This window comes from Ceratosolen solmsi, unplaced genomic scaffold, assembly GCF_000503995.2.
Source record: "Ceratosolen solmsi marchali unplaced genomic scaffold, CerSol_1.0 scaffold29, whole genome shotgun sequence".
Lineage (NCBI taxonomy): Eukaryota > Metazoa > Arthropoda > Insecta > Hymenoptera > Agaonidae > Ceratosolen > Ceratosolen solmsi.
The window spans coordinates 2,824,692-2,842,744 of NW_011948417.1; the positions used below are offsets into that span (position 1 = coordinate 2,824,692).

The 18,053-nt window shown below is 33.3% G+C and overlaps 1 protein-coding gene across 1 annotated transcript in view; it reads right to left on the reverse strand.

Annotated features, from left to right (window-relative positions):
- Nucleotides 1-17,722, reverse strand: part of Cep164 (centrosomal protein 164) — a 27,335-nt gene extending 9,613 nt beyond the window's left edge. Inside the window, 7 exon segments of the mRNA XM_011496260.1 lie at nucleotide 1; nucleotides 4-1,188; nucleotides 1,503-1,958; nucleotides 3,718-3,834; nucleotides 3,837-4,046; nucleotides 8,466-8,714; nucleotides 17,324-17,722. The exon segment at nucleotide 1 is cut by the window's left edge and continues 79 nt beyond it. Coding sequence (XP_011494562.1) covers nucleotide 1; nucleotides 4-1,188; nucleotides 1,503-1,958; nucleotides 3,718-3,834; nucleotides 3,837-4,046; nucleotides 8,466-8,714; nucleotides 17,324-17,402 — 2,297 coding nt within the window. The 5' untranslated portion in view covers nucleotides 17,403-17,722.
- Nucleotides 17,723-18,053: the final 331 nt, after the last annotated feature.

The following is an 18,053-nucleotide window of genomic DNA, read 5'->3' on the forward strand; positions in this document are numbered from 1 at the left end:
TCAGTTCCATTCTCAGAATGTCAAATTCTTTCTCCAGTTCTTTTTTTAAATTTTCAGTCTTCTCGCTGTACTGTCTAGTAATTTGTAACTCTTGAGCTTTTGCCTGTTTTTCATCTTCTAAGTCCCTCTCGTGTTCATTTTCCATCTTTGAAATCTGCTGTTCTCTAAGCTCGAGCAATTCGTGTTTTCTTTGATCCAATTCACTTTTAAGATTCGTCAGAATATCCTGACGCTCCTTTTCGTAGCAAATTTCTAACTCGCTTTTTATTTTCTTGAGATTCTCTGTTCTTGATTCATTCATGTCTGCCACGAGTTTTTCCACATACTGTTTTTCTTCCTCGGACATTTTTGTTCGCAACTCAACCAATCTCTCTTGCATATTTGATTGCAACGATAACTTCTGCATATTAAATTCTTCTTCCAACTTATTTTTCGTCTCTTCCAATTTAACGTCCAAATCCTGCCTGAGTGCCTGTATTTCCTGTTCGTGTTCTTTCATCATGACATTTTTTACTGTCTCCGAACTAAATTTGGGCTTCTCGAAAGACGAATTTTTGCTTCCTTCTTTGCATAAGTCCAAGCTGCGCATCATTTTAGGTGGCCAAACTGATTGAATCGTCGTCATTTTCTTCTCTTCGCTTTCACTTTTATTGGCTCTTAATTCCGCCTTTTTCATGTTCTCCAACATGAGCTCTTTGTTTTTGCGCAATTCATCGAGAAAACTTGATCTCGAATCGCCACTACTTCTTGGGGTTGTTTTTTCCGAATCGCTTTTCGAAATCAAATCAATATTCTTTATATTCTCAAATTTATTTGAAATTGATTCATCATTATCAATAGATTTATCTTCTTGCTGCTGGATGTGCTCTTTTTCAGAGACGTTTTCAACTACAAATCGCCTGCCTACAACTTTTGTTTTTTTTGCCTCGATGCCAATGTTCTTAACGAACGAGCTACTGCTCCCAAAATCTATACCTCCTTGACGATTAAGGATTTGCTGCAAAGACAGAACAGCGGCATCGCGCCTCGCCGCTGTAATACTTAATGATCCACTCGTTCGTTCCTCGGGTTCACTGTCCTCCGCTTCCTCGCATGAGTCACCATCGTCGAACTTGGTTGAGGTTGGGATGGAAACTTTATGTAAATCGAATCGTACACTTTTGCGTTCCTCGTCCATGGGTTTGTCATCTGCGTAAATTATTTCAAATTATACTCATTTTTACTCAATAACCGTCTATGGTAAATACGTACAAATAAAAATTTCTATTTCATAATCAAATAAACTACGTGCAAAAATATAATAAGATGGGAATATCGTTGAAAAAAATTCACATTTTTAACAAATTACATGCCCTCAATTTCCGACAAAGAAAAATACAATCGTTTTATGTAACATCAACGATAATATCAATCTGTCGTTAAAATCGTTTATGTTCTCACTATACAAAGAGATGTATCGACGAAAATCTATACGAGACTTAAAAATAAGTAATAAAACTAACCATCTTCACAAGTCTTTTCTCTCAATATAGATTTAAGCCTCTCGCCAGCAGAAGCGGTCATTTCATCTAAAGTGCCAGCCGCCAACTTACTCGAGCCATTACTAACATCCTGAAAGTCCCCGAGCTTCGATCCATCAGTGCATGGTGTGACGTCCCTACTTCGATTACTCTTAAGAAATATTGATCCACCGCCACTTAGGGTTAACTCCTTTGGGTACTGAGCTTTCCGTGGCTGCTGTTGCATGGGACTTAACACTTTACTGCTGGGCGTCTCGAGTTGGTCTTCTGGCGTTCGCGATTTTGCACCAAGAGACGTGGCACTTAGATTGTTAATGTCAATAATGTTCTCTTCGGTGGCACTAAACCGTCCGCTGAGTTGCTTCCATTCCTTTTCGTGTCGTGGACTCAGTGACTCGGAGCGATTGAACACGTCCTTGAGATTGAGTTGCTTCTTACCTGCGAAGAAAAATTAAAAATTATTATTTACGATTTGAGGATCGGAATTAAAAACAAAAAAAAAAAAGTACAATTCGTTGTGTTAGTTCGAACAGTAAGATAATAATAAATGAAAATTTAATTTGTTTTTTTTTTTTTTTTTTTTTTTTTGGTTTATTCTAATATATTAAGCTCATTTGCCTGTGTTATTTATACGTTGATATATTCTTTGATAAGTCTACTATAATTGTCTATAAAAGCAGTGCTTCGTTATTTATTAACAATATTGATTATAGCGTTACAAGCATTAATATTTTATATTAACTACTTAAATAGCACTCTAACATAAAATAACTTTGACTTTCTACCTCGTTTAAATTCATAAATCAATATAGCGTCATAAGGTCTTTTGTGAAAAATAAATAAATCAATAATCGAGTAATATTATTACAAAGTAATATACTGCCTTATTGAACAAAAAATTTATTTATTTTGTAGATAATAGTGCTCCTATACTATTTTGATAGAAGTAATTTCTATGCCCAACATTTAATAAATCACATCTCCGCTTCTATTTTGCACTGCTGTTAGTTTATTATGCATATAATTAACTTTACGTGGCAAGTATAATAAAGTTTTAAGTACTATATTCTATTATCTATAATTAACGCAACTGTGAAATTAATTTTAAATATACTATCAATATATTGACAACAGCCACTCTGTACGGAATATAAACAAATTGTTTTATCGTATGATTTAATTAGGGATTTCACTTTTTTAACTTTCAACATTTTTCTCTCCTAATAAAGAACGACTTCGTGCCAATGAAATTTAATTATCAAACTATACAAACTCTGAACGTATGTAGTATACATCATAGCTTGACTAATTAAGTAAAAGTGAATAATAAAATAATAGACTCGATAAATATCTCTAATAATGAACTCTCAGGCGATAATTTCATTAAACCTCTATCTTTATGGAAATCATGAAGTGATCCTTTTCATTTTGTATATATTCTAATTTCCCTAATTCTCCGAAATGCTTTGATTTTTTCAAAATAATCCACGACATGAATAGATTTCTTTATCCTTGTAGAGTGAGTTCTGCTAAAGGTTTGCTAATGAAGACAAAAAAACAACAAGCAAAACTATTTATTATTATATACGAAAATCAACAAATATATATTGAATAAATAACGAATAATAAATAATAATAAAATGAATGCAAGCCACAATCATAAAATCACGTTCATCACAAAATTCATTCTCATTAGTGTATTGCATTTATTTTTATTATACTGTAATTGTTCTTATAAAATGATATTTTTTAAGTAAAGCAGCTAATTAAGCAGCATAATAACGTTATCGTTTAAAAGCTTCATACTTTCAATGAATTTCTAACTCAGAAAAACTATGAATATGAAAATGTACGATAGAAAGGTTACAATTATATGCTATTTGCGTTTGAAATTTAGCGAGCATTGAAGCTAATATTATTTGAATAGACAATACGCAATACTGAGCGAAAGACATATATGGCCATTCAATTGACACATCCAATTACAAAACCTAAAACTCGAACACAAATTAACATTCTTAACTGCCCTAAAAATTATTGCATAATACCCGATATATTCTCCCGATTTATGAGAATAATGTTAAATACATCTAACTTTATAAATGTATTTGCCAATGAAAGTCTACCGATGAAATTGATAAATTCACTTTAACAAGACAATTATCCAAATATTATTGTATCCAATGCCGTGTCTTACCGGTATCGATAATTTTAGGACTCTTATAAAACTCCGGATCCTGGAAGTAGAGATTTGTGTAGTCCCTGGAGGCCCGATCACTGGACAGTGACGAGCGGCTACTGCTCGATTGTGCAAAATTTGGCAACTCCTGGTGAGCCTGTCGAGCGAGGCTTCCAATCGTCGCTGAAATCCAGTCGAAGAGCCCTCGCTTCGGTGCCGCTTAAGCAGTGCCAGCTTCAGGGGTATCCGTGTCGTCGGTGAGGTGAGTAGCGTCGGGGCAGGGGCACCAGTGCTGGAGCCCGACTCTCCTTGAGGCTCAGCCTCGGCTCCGGTCTTCGTGTCTTCGTCTACGAAAAAGGCTTTCTTACGAGCATTCTAGGCCGTTTGGTTCCGCGACGCACCGCTGCTTTTCGCCTCGATCGATTTCGCACGCGTATATACTTTAGGAATTTCGCACGTAATAATAGACGCGATAGAAATAACAGATTAGGAATAGATTAGGTAATAAAACGTTGAAATTATTTTAGAGAGGAGTTATATTATGCGTTTGCAGTTGACGATGAGTGTCGTTACTTGCATGAAAAAGACTTTAAAAAATGTGCTATAAAGTAAAATAAGCTTTATTTTTAGCAGATACGTTTTCCTAATATTATAATATTCTATCAAATGTGCCAAAATATTAAGAAATAGACGGTCTCTTTTTAGGATACATTTTAAGCAAAATGTTTGACAACACTTTTATCAAATACTTATTTTATCAAGTATTTATTTTTAAATTATGATCGGCAAATTAAAATATTAAATTCACAGCAATAATAAATCAAAATTATCAAAATCAACATAGATAATTCATGAAAAAATATAATTTTTAAGAATTGTATAAAGGATACTACTGCATATTCGTATTAAAATATTTGTTGTAATAACAATGCATCACATTATTTAAGAAAATAATATAATGCTAATAATAGCAGATATTACAAGCACTCGCTTTAACGTGAAAATTACATATTTAAAATTATCAGCAATAACTCATAAGTAAAATAAAGTATAGGCTTTAAAGGATAAGTAAGTATCGTGAAATTAAGTAAGGATTTATGGTTGTGTGGATTTTCAGAGCATCATGAATAAAAACACGCTTTAAATGTACCTTGCTTCACATAAATATTTTATTCTATACTTTTTTTTTTTTTTTATGCAAAGAACAGGATAGCTTCAACAAACTTTCGTTGCAAACAAATACGAAAGTTTAGAATAATAATTAATATTGTACGCTTTAATGAACGTTCAGATAAATATAATTCTGTATCACTAGATCTGCATATTTGTAGATAAGGAACTTACGTGCTTTATAACATACTAACGTTGTTATAATATTTCGTATAATTGAACACTATTTTCTTGGTTCATAACAACTGTATCATATCTCACTTACTTATTATATATTTGCAATATTAAGAAATGGGCGAATAATTTATTATATTATCTATCATATCTCATAAATATTTTAGAATAAAATTTAGCTGATCTATAATATAGATAAGCAACAATAACACGTACTTTGTGATAAAATAAACTCTGCTATAACTATTCAACTTATTTTACAATCTCATTTTGGCACATTTGTGTATAGGTAAATACGTATATATGCATACATTTTTCAATATTAATCTCTGCAATTCAAAAATTCATACTTCAAAGACGCAAAAACTAAAGAAATATTTAATAATAATGACCAATCAAACTAAATCTCATTAAAGTATATAAAGTAATATTATTTTGGCGTATTATTTTAAAAAGTTTTTGTTTTTGCTTAGTTGCAAAACAAGTGATACAAATTTTAAATATGTCAGGCTTATTTGTCAATAAAAAATCTTAAAAATTTCACTTACAATCCCGTCAAGCAATTATTTCATATGAATAAAAATTAACAAAGTATATATGGTAAAATAATTAGAAACGTAATATAAATTGTAAAGAATTTAACTTGATAGTAAGTGATATTTGTTTCATGTACAGATTATTATGTATGCACATTGAAAATAATACGCGATATTCTTCGTACTTTATTGCACGAAAACATTAAATCTTATAATCAATTGTTTCTTTTTAACCAGTAGTGCTTACAAGAAATATTAATTACATTTTTAATTACGAAAATATTTACAAATAAGGATACTAACGCATAAGAATAAATTATTCTATTAAACAGAATTGGAGTAATATATTACAATGAGCATGAAATTGAAATAAAAGAAAAAATAATAACATCCAAATTTTTTTAATTGAAATATTTATAAAACAGGAAATTTTGTCCAACGTATAAAGTATAAAAACATGCAAAAGAAAATTTTGAAAATAGTTTATTAAATTCACGATAATTCTGCTTAAAAACGTATTTACCTAACATATACAAATATGTTTATTTTGTTATTATTTCAATATAATCATTTACCCATCGATCGCAAGAGATTAAAATAAATAAATAAACAGTGATTTTTATGAATTGTCTGTTTTTAAACAACAAAATTTCAGAAATATTATAAATAAATATCAGATATTTTTATTTTTCAAATAATTCGTTACTCTTTATTTTGTAATCGTTTTAATTACTCTGGTAGATTATTAATTAGATTAATTAGTCTTAAAATGTATAAGTTTAAATTATTGATCTAATTTCTTGTAATGATAATGATAATGATGATAAATATTAGAAATTATATACACATTATAATAACACTCTGTATCACTTGATTTATTAAAAAGATAGAGTTTTGTAAATGACATTCGCAAATTATGAATATCTGTCGTTTAGTAAATTAATTTTAATTGACTTTGCAAATTAAAGTCTTAACCTTCGAGGCTCTTCTATATCCACTAATTCCATAATCCTTGGTCAATTCACTTTGAGCTAGTTTAGTTAGTAAAAGGGAGAAATATATAAAATGCAATTAAAATAAAATTAAGATATTTGCATACAATTAAACATTAAAATGTTGCAGGATAAACTATTATTATTACTTATAGAAATTCATTTAAGTTAAATAAATTCAAAGTGACTTTTTCAAAACACATTAAATTTAAAAGAAAAACAAACTCAAAAAATATGCTTCATTAACGGTCAAATTAAAATAAAATAAAGAAAATATAAAATGCAACAAATAATTTAAATAAATAACCTTGTTTTATAAATTTTCGTTTTTTTACATAATTTTTAATATTATTTTTTTTTTGTGTCTCAATCATATTTGTAGAAAGCTCTATAGTATACATAATTTAAGCAGTTTTATATATAATATTCTTAAAATGTTTAATTATAATAAAAACGTACGAATGATAACGTTTTATTAATTATTCGTATATGTGATATATATTTTAATGTTAAATAACCTTTAACAATTTAGAAGATAAATTATCTGATAAACAATGTTTCCATCGCAATCAATGAATTCTACTATATTACATGAATATTTACCAAAAGCATATAGATAAAATTATCTAACGTAATAATTTAATGCACAATTTATATTTATTATAACTTAAAAATGAATATTTGATTTATCGGCGCTATGCTTTGAAATTCAAACAATGTTTGCTCAAACACATTCGAATTACATTGCCACGCAGTGTGTCAAATAATAACATTTTATTTTATTTCTCTCACTTTTACTCTATATATTTCAACTATTATATAAATCTTGTATACATTAATGTAAAGTTTTATACAGGATTATAAATTACAACATTACTAGATTTCCAAATAAGTCTTTTATAAATAAAATCCCAACTTAAAATTAATAGTCAAATGTAAATATATAGAAATTTTTAAATGCATTGTATGCATTTATTTTTCTATTATATAGTCCTATCATGATTATTTTTTACCTCTGAATTTTTAATAAATTTTGTTTGCTTATGAAACATATTTTAAAGATAATCCCACTAAGTATGTATATATATATATATTAATTAACAATGAGATGGAAACTAATTTGATAAAATTCTTTGAAATTGAAAGATTTAATATTTCAATTCCATGTTTTAAGATTTCATAAAAATTATAATCAGAAATTTGTAATTGTATATGATTCGTATAGTATTTAATGCTCAACTTTAGTTGATTAATAATTTGCTTTTAAATATTTTAAGTGATCAATAGAAATATCTATCTAGTGATTACCAATGAATAATATATTGCAAAATCCTTCAATTTCTACAAATTTTATTAATGTAAATCTGCTGGAAACGCTTTTAGAATATATGTTCAATTTACGATTATGTTATTTCTATGTATGTTTGCCGTAAATATTCAATATCATTTTCGCTTCTATTTAAAAATCGGCAGAAATTTATAGAATACCATACAACATGAATTACAAATAATTTTCGATACCCTGCGTTTGTAATAATCAAGATATAATAATCAGATTTCGTTCTAGTTTATAGCCAACGAAAGAAATTAAGAAAGCAAAATGAGGAGACAGAAGGAGGAAAGTAGTTTGATTACAAGGAAAATACCGATAAACGCAAATACATTAAAATGAGGATAAAGTGCGATAGAGTTGCTGAACTTGGGCAAGCGCGTGCCCGAAATTGAGCGTTCGCAATGGCAAATGAAATACCGAGTTCGCCGTCATCAATTTAAAACCCAAAAGGGGATGCTGATCGTAAAACGTGAGGCCAATGGACAGTGAGCGGTGAGGGGGTCGGGAAGAATGTTTATCGTGCACAGTGGAATGGAGCAAATGAAATTTAAACAAGCGTACCGACGCTCGCCCGACGTCGGTTACTGGCGCGAGCCTGCACAACCAATTCCTTGTAAACAGCGTCCAGCGGATGTTCCCAGGTGCTAACTTTAGTCGAGCGCTGATAATAATAGAAGCTCCTGCTGGTATCGTCGTAAGCCGGGGCCCAGTCCTTTGGAAGGGCTGCCATCAACCCTTCGCGGGCCAAATCCAGGAGATAGGGTTCGCTGTCGGGATCTATCCCCAGACGTTTGGCGTAATCTAGTATCTCTGCAACAATAAGGCAAGAATTATTTATTTGTGTAAAATGTACGTGACTATAGAGCGTAAATTTTCCACTTCGTGGTCTCTCACTCGCTCTGTACTTATTCAGTGGCGTGCATTTGTCAAGGGAGCTCTAATTAACACGCGCTTGAACTCATTTTCTTAAACGATAACACTCGAAAAGACTTTTGTAGTGTTATTTTGTATCGATCTATGCACAATAACATTATTTACAGAGTATGTAGTAGATTTCCACGTATGAAATATAAAAAGAATATTTGTTTTTATTTACGTTGTAATTTATTGTTATTTTAATGAAAGCAAATATAAAAGACTTATTAATATATGCACTATTACTTGAGTGATAAAGAGAGAAGAATTTTATCTATTTGACCGTAGATCTTTTTTCGTTTATATATATATATATAAACGATATATATATATACAAACGTTTATATATATTTATCTTATATATATATAAACTATATATATATAAACTATATATATATATATATATATATATATATATATATATATATATACACCTAAATAGCTTTATGGTATTATGTTTCGAAGTTAAAAATAATTTATCTTCTAATTTTCTTTGGCAACGTGGGTTATTCTTAAAAAAAACTAATGATTATTTATATATTAAGTATGCATATTTTATTTTAGTAAAATAATATAATATCAGAAAATATTTTAAAAAATAGATTAAAAAATATGTGTCAATTTGTGAAATAACAATTTTGTAACAATTGTACAAATATCAAATTCAATAAGTAAATTCAATCATATTTTTCTTATAATTTTCATATGATATTATAATTAAAAGATATTGTCTTTAATGAAATTGAAGAAATATTATATATGTCAATTTTATATCTGGATTATAAATTATTTTCTTTAATAAACTCATTGCTATAATTAATCCTACGTTAACAAATATTTATTAAGTATAACGTGAGGTTTTGTACAGATATATTTATCTTATAAATGTAAAGAGAACTCATTGTTAATGTAAGGTGTGTCTTGTAAATATGAGTGGATTATCGACTCCGCCAGTATCTAAATACAAAATTAACATAATTGGATTTTTAATACAGATAGAATTAAATGCATTTGTGCATAAAAAAAAAATTTAACATTTATTAGTGCTTTATTTGAAAAGTATAATTAAAAGAAATAAAGAAAATAATAAAATTTGAAAAAATAAAATATATTATATTATATTATATTGAATGTAATATATAATGCATTATATATGTATGCATATGTATGTATATTAATACGGTAAATGAATAATTATAAAATTCAAAATATTTATATTTATTATCGTGTGATAATAAGCAGGAAAAAAAAGGTAAATAATCGCAGTCTCAATCTGTTTCGAATGAATAAATACTACGAGTAAATAATGTATTTATTCGTAAAATAAACACAATTTTTATTTCGTATATGTTAGAATAGAAAATCTTTGAATTTTTATAATAAAATCATTTATTTCGACGCGTGTAAATGAATTTGATACATTAGGAAAAAACAAACGAATCAATGTGACTCTAACCAGAATATTGCTCGATCAAATTAGACAAAAGCGACTTTGTGCAGAAAAAATTAATCCTACATAGAGACAAAATGGCTTACAAAAAAAAAGCGTAATATATATAACAATTGAATGTTTATATTGATAGGTAATAAAATATTAAAATCGTCTGTGAAATACAAGATTAGTTCTACCTAATGTGAGAAAAATTTATCCTTAAATAGAAAATTATAGACATAAAATTTACGATTTGATGTTTTTTTTTTTTATAGTACAACTACTAAAAGAGAAAAGAAAAGAAAAACAACAAGATCCTTGACGACAGAACATGACAACACAACGTGAAAACAATAAATATTAACAAACGTCCCTTTCTCAAGGTTATTTAACTCATATCACTTTTAAACGCACATACATATTTTTATATTGAAAGTCACATTGAAAAAATAAAAAACAATATATTAAAAGAGTTCTCAAAAATATCCCCATTAAATGTAGGCATATTCATAGACGCAATGACCTTGTAATGTTACTTAATATTGGATATTAAAATGTAGTAAGCCAAGAGAATAAAACAAGTAAATCAATAAAATTATTAAATATACATAAATCGAATATAATTATTTAAGTGGCAAGTTATAATGGAAAAAATAATTTGACTAAATTATTGTATTATTATTTTAATTATTAAATCAATGTGTTTCAGTAACAATATGAGAGCTTGATGTTTCCTCTTGTACGACCGTTAACGATGAAATATTATAATTTAACTAACGTTCAATATTTATAAAATTATATTCAAAGTCATTACCAATAGGCTAAAAAAAATGCTGGTTTACATTGAAAAATACATTAAATATGATATAAATTCAGTGAGAATTTAGACATTTTTGTCCGATTGAATTAATTAAATAAAAGTAAATATTATCCGTGACGAACTATTTATCGTTTGGTAATATTATCGTCAAATAAAATGCATACACTAAGCCTTTCGTAATTCATATTTTGCGATAAATTATTATTACCCGATTAATGATTAAATTTTTAAATATTGTTCACTTTGTACTGTACATTGCACAAAAATAATTCAAAAATATTATAGAAAAAAATAACCTACACATTACCTTTAAATAATTATAATGAAATAGATCTATCTTCGTTCAGCATTAAACTTAGGCAAAAACACCGTCACAAATAAACAACCACTGAACGTGTCTCTGACATTTGTTCGCTCTTTATATTCATAATATGTCTTATTTTATTATTCAAGTAAAAAACTATTTATAATATCGGAATTCGATTATAGCTAAGCAAATTGTAACGAATAATTATTTAATTATTGGCGTAAATAAAATATAATTGTTTCTTACCCTAATTCATTGATTAGACTTTTAACTTATCTAAATACTTATCTTTAAACGATAATGTAATGAGTATATTTAGATAATTTTTTTTCTTTCTTAATTTTACTATTAAACGACACATTTTATTAAATCCATATATATATATATATATATATATATATATATATATTTAACTAATAAGAAAAATACATTTGAACTTTGTAATCGTACTTAAAACCTTGCATTTTAAATAAAAAGTAAACTAATTATATACGTTTATGAACAATGTATTATTAGTCTTGCACATACAGAAATTATAGTTTCTTTTTAACGATGACTTTGAAATTTACAGCCACGCGAGAGATCCTATAAAACGACTACAGGCCGTACATAATAGAGTAAGAACTACGATAAAATGTTGATTCTTTATTCCCGATGAATTTATTCACGATCGTTTCAAGCACGAATGATTCTTAAGCTCTCTTCACTTTCTCAAGCTTACGAACTTCTGAAGTTAGAAGTCACATATCATGGAGAAAGACGTATTTTGATAGCTTCCCACAACGATTAAGCTCGTGGTGGGAGAAGGGATGGATGGGGTTAAGAAGCAAGGCTGCACGTGGCACATCCCTCAGGCGCCAGAGACTCGCCAACACCAAATGCTGCGCTTGACGTCTTTAATAAATTGACAACCTCCAGACAGATAGGAAGCGTATACAAGGATATCCTTACAAGGTCCAAAAGGAAGCGGAACGCTTGAGTGAACTGGGCGCCTCGGAGGCGCCCTTCACTTCTATTTCTTCGGATGAACTTGATTCCTGCTACTTCATAACTTTATCGTCTACGTCGTTATTTTCCTTTCTCAGCAGACATTTGCAGTCCTTCTTATTTATTTATTTATATATTTTATTAATGGCATACGGTGTTTGCCATTATTGCTTGTACAGTCGTGATTATGGCATCAAATAATAATAATAACAATGATATTCTATTCGAGGTACAAGGAGAATGTTCAGTGAGACATTTGTGCGAGAGATTTATGTAATTTAGAAGAATTTAATCTAAAGATGAATAATTTTTTCTTAATGCCTAATAAATATTTTAATTATAATTGAAGCGCTGGCATATTATATAAATCTTAATATTATCCGTTACACTTATTGAAAGAACATGAAAATTTTATGAAAAAATATTTAATGCGAGTGTAAGGGCATCGATCGATGTGCCAAGTCGATTTTCAACTAAAATAAATAACGTATTTTTGTATAGATGACAGTAATAAATCATCGATATCATAACCTCCAAATATAACGATAACAATTTTTTAAAGACTTTATTAAAAATGAAGATGGCTAGATTCGATAAGTAATTTGTACAATGTATGTGTGAAGAAAATACGCTTGCAATGGCTCTTAGATTCATTGAAAAATTAAACCAAGAAACTATTTTTGCCAGCATTGGTATCGACAATATTTATGCAATTAACGTTTTGCTTATTTGGGATAATGATTATCTCAAAAGTCCTATGGTTAATGAAATTATAATTAAAGCCGGTTAGACGAGATCCAATTGTATAATGAGTATGAATATTCATAGGATATTCATAGGATACGAATAGTCAGAATGCAATAGATTTTTACAAAATAATGCAAATCCTTGCGCTTATCCGTTTAATAAAATATTCGCGTACTAAATTATTATAAAATAGCCATCGCAAGGGAATAAAACTATTATTTCATATGAAAAGAGTTCTTCTTTAAAATCGGTCGATTGTTTTCAAATGTCCTTGCCATTTATTATAAAAATTGAAAGAACAATACACTTACGCAGCCGTTTGTTTTATTTTATTTTATTTATACATATAAATATATTTAATGAAAAATCATATAAAACTATCGGTATATAGAAGCAGACGTACGTAAAGCAACAAATCAAGTATCAAGACAACAAATTACATTCAACGTTATTGATTTATAAAAATGTTGTATAATTTGAAACTATTAGAAGCTTTCTCAATTTTTAAAGCCAACCCCCGCCACAAACAATTCCAGCCCTTACGCTTTTTATAACATCAACGATTTCATCTCTAAAAGAAACAAAAAATAACTAGCAATTATAGCAACTGACTGACGCGTAAGTAATTTTTTTCATTAAATATTCATTCCTTCAAATCTCGATCCTCGTACGAGAACCAAAAAAAGCTTCTCTTCTACTCGAATTTTGTCCACCTGAGCGTATACGACGCGCCTCTAACTGCCACTAAACTCGGCCGTAATCCAAGAAACTCATACCAAAGCAATACGTAAAGGATAGTAAAGCGTGCGATAACGGCTTCGGGCGACTTCGGGCGGCTTCTGCAACATGCATCGAAGCCATTATCGCATTGTGTCGCACGTGCCGTTTTATCGCTCGGTTATAAGCGAGGATCGCCCGCCCTGTAGTGCAATGGAAAGCCTCTCGTTTCTCGCCGCCGTCGACCTCCCCCCTCCCCCATCCCATCCCACCCCACCCCATCCGCCCCTCCACCACCCACCACCATCACCCTCACTACTCCCCAATACATCACATTCTCTCTACCTCTCTCTATCACTCTCTATCTCTCACTCCATCATCATCCACCCAGGTAGCGCATCGGTCAATAATTCTTGAGCGAATAAAAGCCCGGGGCCGCCCTTGGGCAATAGGTCAGAGTCAGACTGAGGCCTCGCGCCATCGACGAGCAGGTGCGTCGATCGCCAGCCACCCTCGTCTTAGTGTGACCCCACCACCTCCACTGCCAACCACCACCATCACCACACGGCCCCGCGCACACTCCCTTAACCCTTGAAATAATTTAGAGGCCTAGGGGGTGTATTAAAAATTCCATTAACCAGGGCAATGCACTCGGTCCGGCGCTGTAGGTGACGAGGAGAAGGCTTGAGATTTTCAATTTTCCGAACGGGAAAGAGAGAGGGGGCGGGGGAGGGTTCATGAATTTTACGGTGGTCACCCTCGGGGCTAACTGCACCTTTCGCTGAGTGTTGCCTTAGCGTTGCTAAGCGCTTTTCCTCCGGTGATTGAGCGTAGCTTGTGGTTACCAACGAGCGCAATGCCAACGTGCGCCAAAACAACTCCACTTTGTTCACCTTTCCATATGTATTTATTTTACCTGTGTTTTATTAATGCCGGATTTTTCCAGAGTTTCAAGGATTTTTCGTTATTGAGCGAGAGCGATATCGATTTCGTTTACCAAGCCTATCGAACAGAATTATTACGAGTGAATTGCTAAGCTAATGCCGACATAGCTGTTTCCGACATAGAGTGAAAAAAATCGATTATATTGCGTGTAAAGTATCCTAATCTCTTTAAACCTTATCTACGTTGCGTTCAATGTGGATGTAATCGAAGGACAAACCGCAATTCTAATAGAATTTTCAATTGCGTTTCCGCTAATTCCCTCGGATGCACGGATCCTGGTATTAAAATTATCCATAACATTTTGCGTCGATTAATCATTATAATCATATAACCCATAATTTATCGAGGATTAAGTACTAATGTAACAAACAAATGGATAACAACGGTAATGCAGGACTCGGTGCGCGACCTGACTTTTTAGGGCCCGAGTTTGCGACACCTAAGCTCTTATTTTCAACACTACGAACATATCCTCATACATATTCTCCTATTCATAATCCATAACCATATCCTAAGAGCGAATGGACGAAATATTTTACCCCCCCCCCACCCTTGTTATAATGACTCGATTCGACGAGACGCGTCTCTAGAAGACAAAAGGCACGAGAGAGATTAGGGCCGCTATGTAAGTTGTCGAGTGCCGAAGCGATGAGGACTACGACGACGACGATTGTTCCTGGTGATTCGCGTAAAGAGCGGTCTTAGACCCTCGTGATCGCCACGAGGCCGTCGTCGAGGAACCCGGAAGCCCCCGAGCGCCCCGTCGACGCGTTTGCCGCACTGCGGGCTCTATTGATTTTCTCGGTGCGCGCACGATCCGCGGCACGAACACGACACGCACCTCGCCATGTGCCCCTTGACGCTCCATATGCGCCGAGGACGAGGGTCTTGCCAGTAAATGAAAGCAAGCGCCCCTCTTTGAACTTTAGCCCCCTTCCCCGTATCGCCCCTCTGAAGCCACTGCCCACGCAACGACGGTTCGCGCTCTTTGTGAATCGCTTATACCACCGCGGGACTTTATTTTGGCTTGGATGCACGACGATATCATAGAGAAGGAAGTGTGTCGACCTTTTGGGTAAAACTTATGCTATCCCGACGTACATTACGTATGCGATGTGACGCGCGTGGCGTTATAGCGCGTATCGACGATAACGCATTGGTCGTAAATTCACATTTAACTTTCACTCTTGTTGAATAAATACCGGATCGACGGAAATTTCAACCAGCCACGACTTATTACTATTATTATTACTATTGTTATTATTATTTTTGTTGTTGTTATTGTTACAGCTCTTATTATCGATTAGACTTATTATCGAGAGTGCAAATTCAAGTATCCAAGGCCAGAGAAGAGAGAGGCGATTGGTTTCGACTCGAAACGAGTTTTCACTATAATTAGAATAAATTTCGCTTCGATTTTATATTTTAGGACAATAATTGAGCAAGCTAGACCTATTTCTCAATGAAAATTTACATTGACAGAGGAATGACATTTGAAAATGTGACATACGTAACGGGTGCCAATCAAAGAAATTAGATTGACTAAAAAAAAAGCAAACAAGTGCGTCGGTGTTTATAATTAAATTTATTATCGGGCCATTGAACCACATAAAATGCGATGCGCGCGACATTTACCTCATCCAGCAAATATTTTCACCGAACTAATCTATAATTCAATGTCAAGACCGCGGTCAAGCAATTGCGTTGCCCTGCTGGAACATAAATCATACTATATATATATATATATATATATATTAGTAATGTATATACATATGTATATATATTAAGCACGCATGTCAAGTCAGTGTAAAATCACTGTGGAGGGAGTGAAGGAGAGGAAGGAAGTAAACTGCAAAGTTAGCGCATAATATCGAGTCAAGATACTTTGTTGTTGCTGGGGTGATAAAACTCGAGGAAATTACCTTATAGCTACAAAAAAAATCTGTATAGTGGAGTTTCCGCTTGCAAATTATAATAGGGCATGCAAATATTTAATGCGTAATATACGAGAGGCCAGTGCTATTTTGCAAGCAGGCGAAGCTGACTTATTAGTAAAACGGCAAACTCGCCAATTCATAAATAATTCATATTGCCCGCAACGGTTTGGCAACACGACAATATTATTATTAATATTAATTATTAAAAATATCTAAGATTTATACGGTACATTGCTGATTTTCGTTTTCATTTTCCCCTATCCTCTCGCGCTTCCGTTGCTCAAGTCTCGTTATCTCTCTCGTTCCCACCTTATCTCGACCTACCTCCCCCCTCACCCACCCTCTCCCCGCCAACCAACCCAAAATCCAACCATTCCGTCATGCGTTTGTAAACGTAATTCGAGAGTCGAATGCTCGGCCAAACAAAATATGAAAATACGGGGATGCTTGGATTGGCCGATCTCCAGCGTACATTTGGGGAAAAAACCCTCCCGCCCAATCGCCCGCAAAGAAAGCAGCAGCAGCACTTGATCGAGGCCAAGAGCTTGGGGAAGGGGCAGAGGAGCCCCTGGTCGCGAAGGAAAGCCAATTGGGGCAGAGGCGTTGACGTACCTTTCTCGGAAGGCTGCGAGTTCTCGTCGAAGACCTCCTTGCACACGATCGTGGAGCCGCTGTCGTGCGAGAGGCTCATGATGGATCGCTCGGGGGCCGCGAGATCCGGGCGCAGCTGTTAAACGACCAGCGCGACTCGCGGGCGGCTAGCGCCTAATTACGATAATCCATCGGTCTCGGCCCGAGCCCCTCGTCCAGGAATAAGAGCCACGGCGCCGCTGCCATTTTCCTCGCCACCTCGAACGCGTCCCTTTTTTGTTTTTCCTCCGCGCGCACTACTATTCGGCTTTTCGCGCTTGCGCCTCGCGGATCGCGCCCACACCGCAGCACGCCAATGATTCACGACCCGAACCGCTCGCGGCCGCGGGAGGGTTGCTAATACCGGACACACCGCGAATAATCGGCCCCCGGGCTTCGGCGCGGCCGTCACCGCCGTCGCCGCCGCCGCCGCCGTCAGCGCGGCTACCACCACCATCATCTCCACCACCACCACCACCACCACCACCACCACCACCGTCACCATCACCGCCGTCGCTACCTCCACCACCACCGCCAACACCGCCAACACCGCCAACACCACCACCACTACCTCAACAACGACGGCAACGACGAGTCCACGAACGAATCATAATGCCTCTTCTGCTGCTCACCGAGAACACTGCATTATCAACGACTGAGTCGTTATTGTTCAACCGCCGATAAAAAGACGCGCGTCGTTATCGATCCCGGT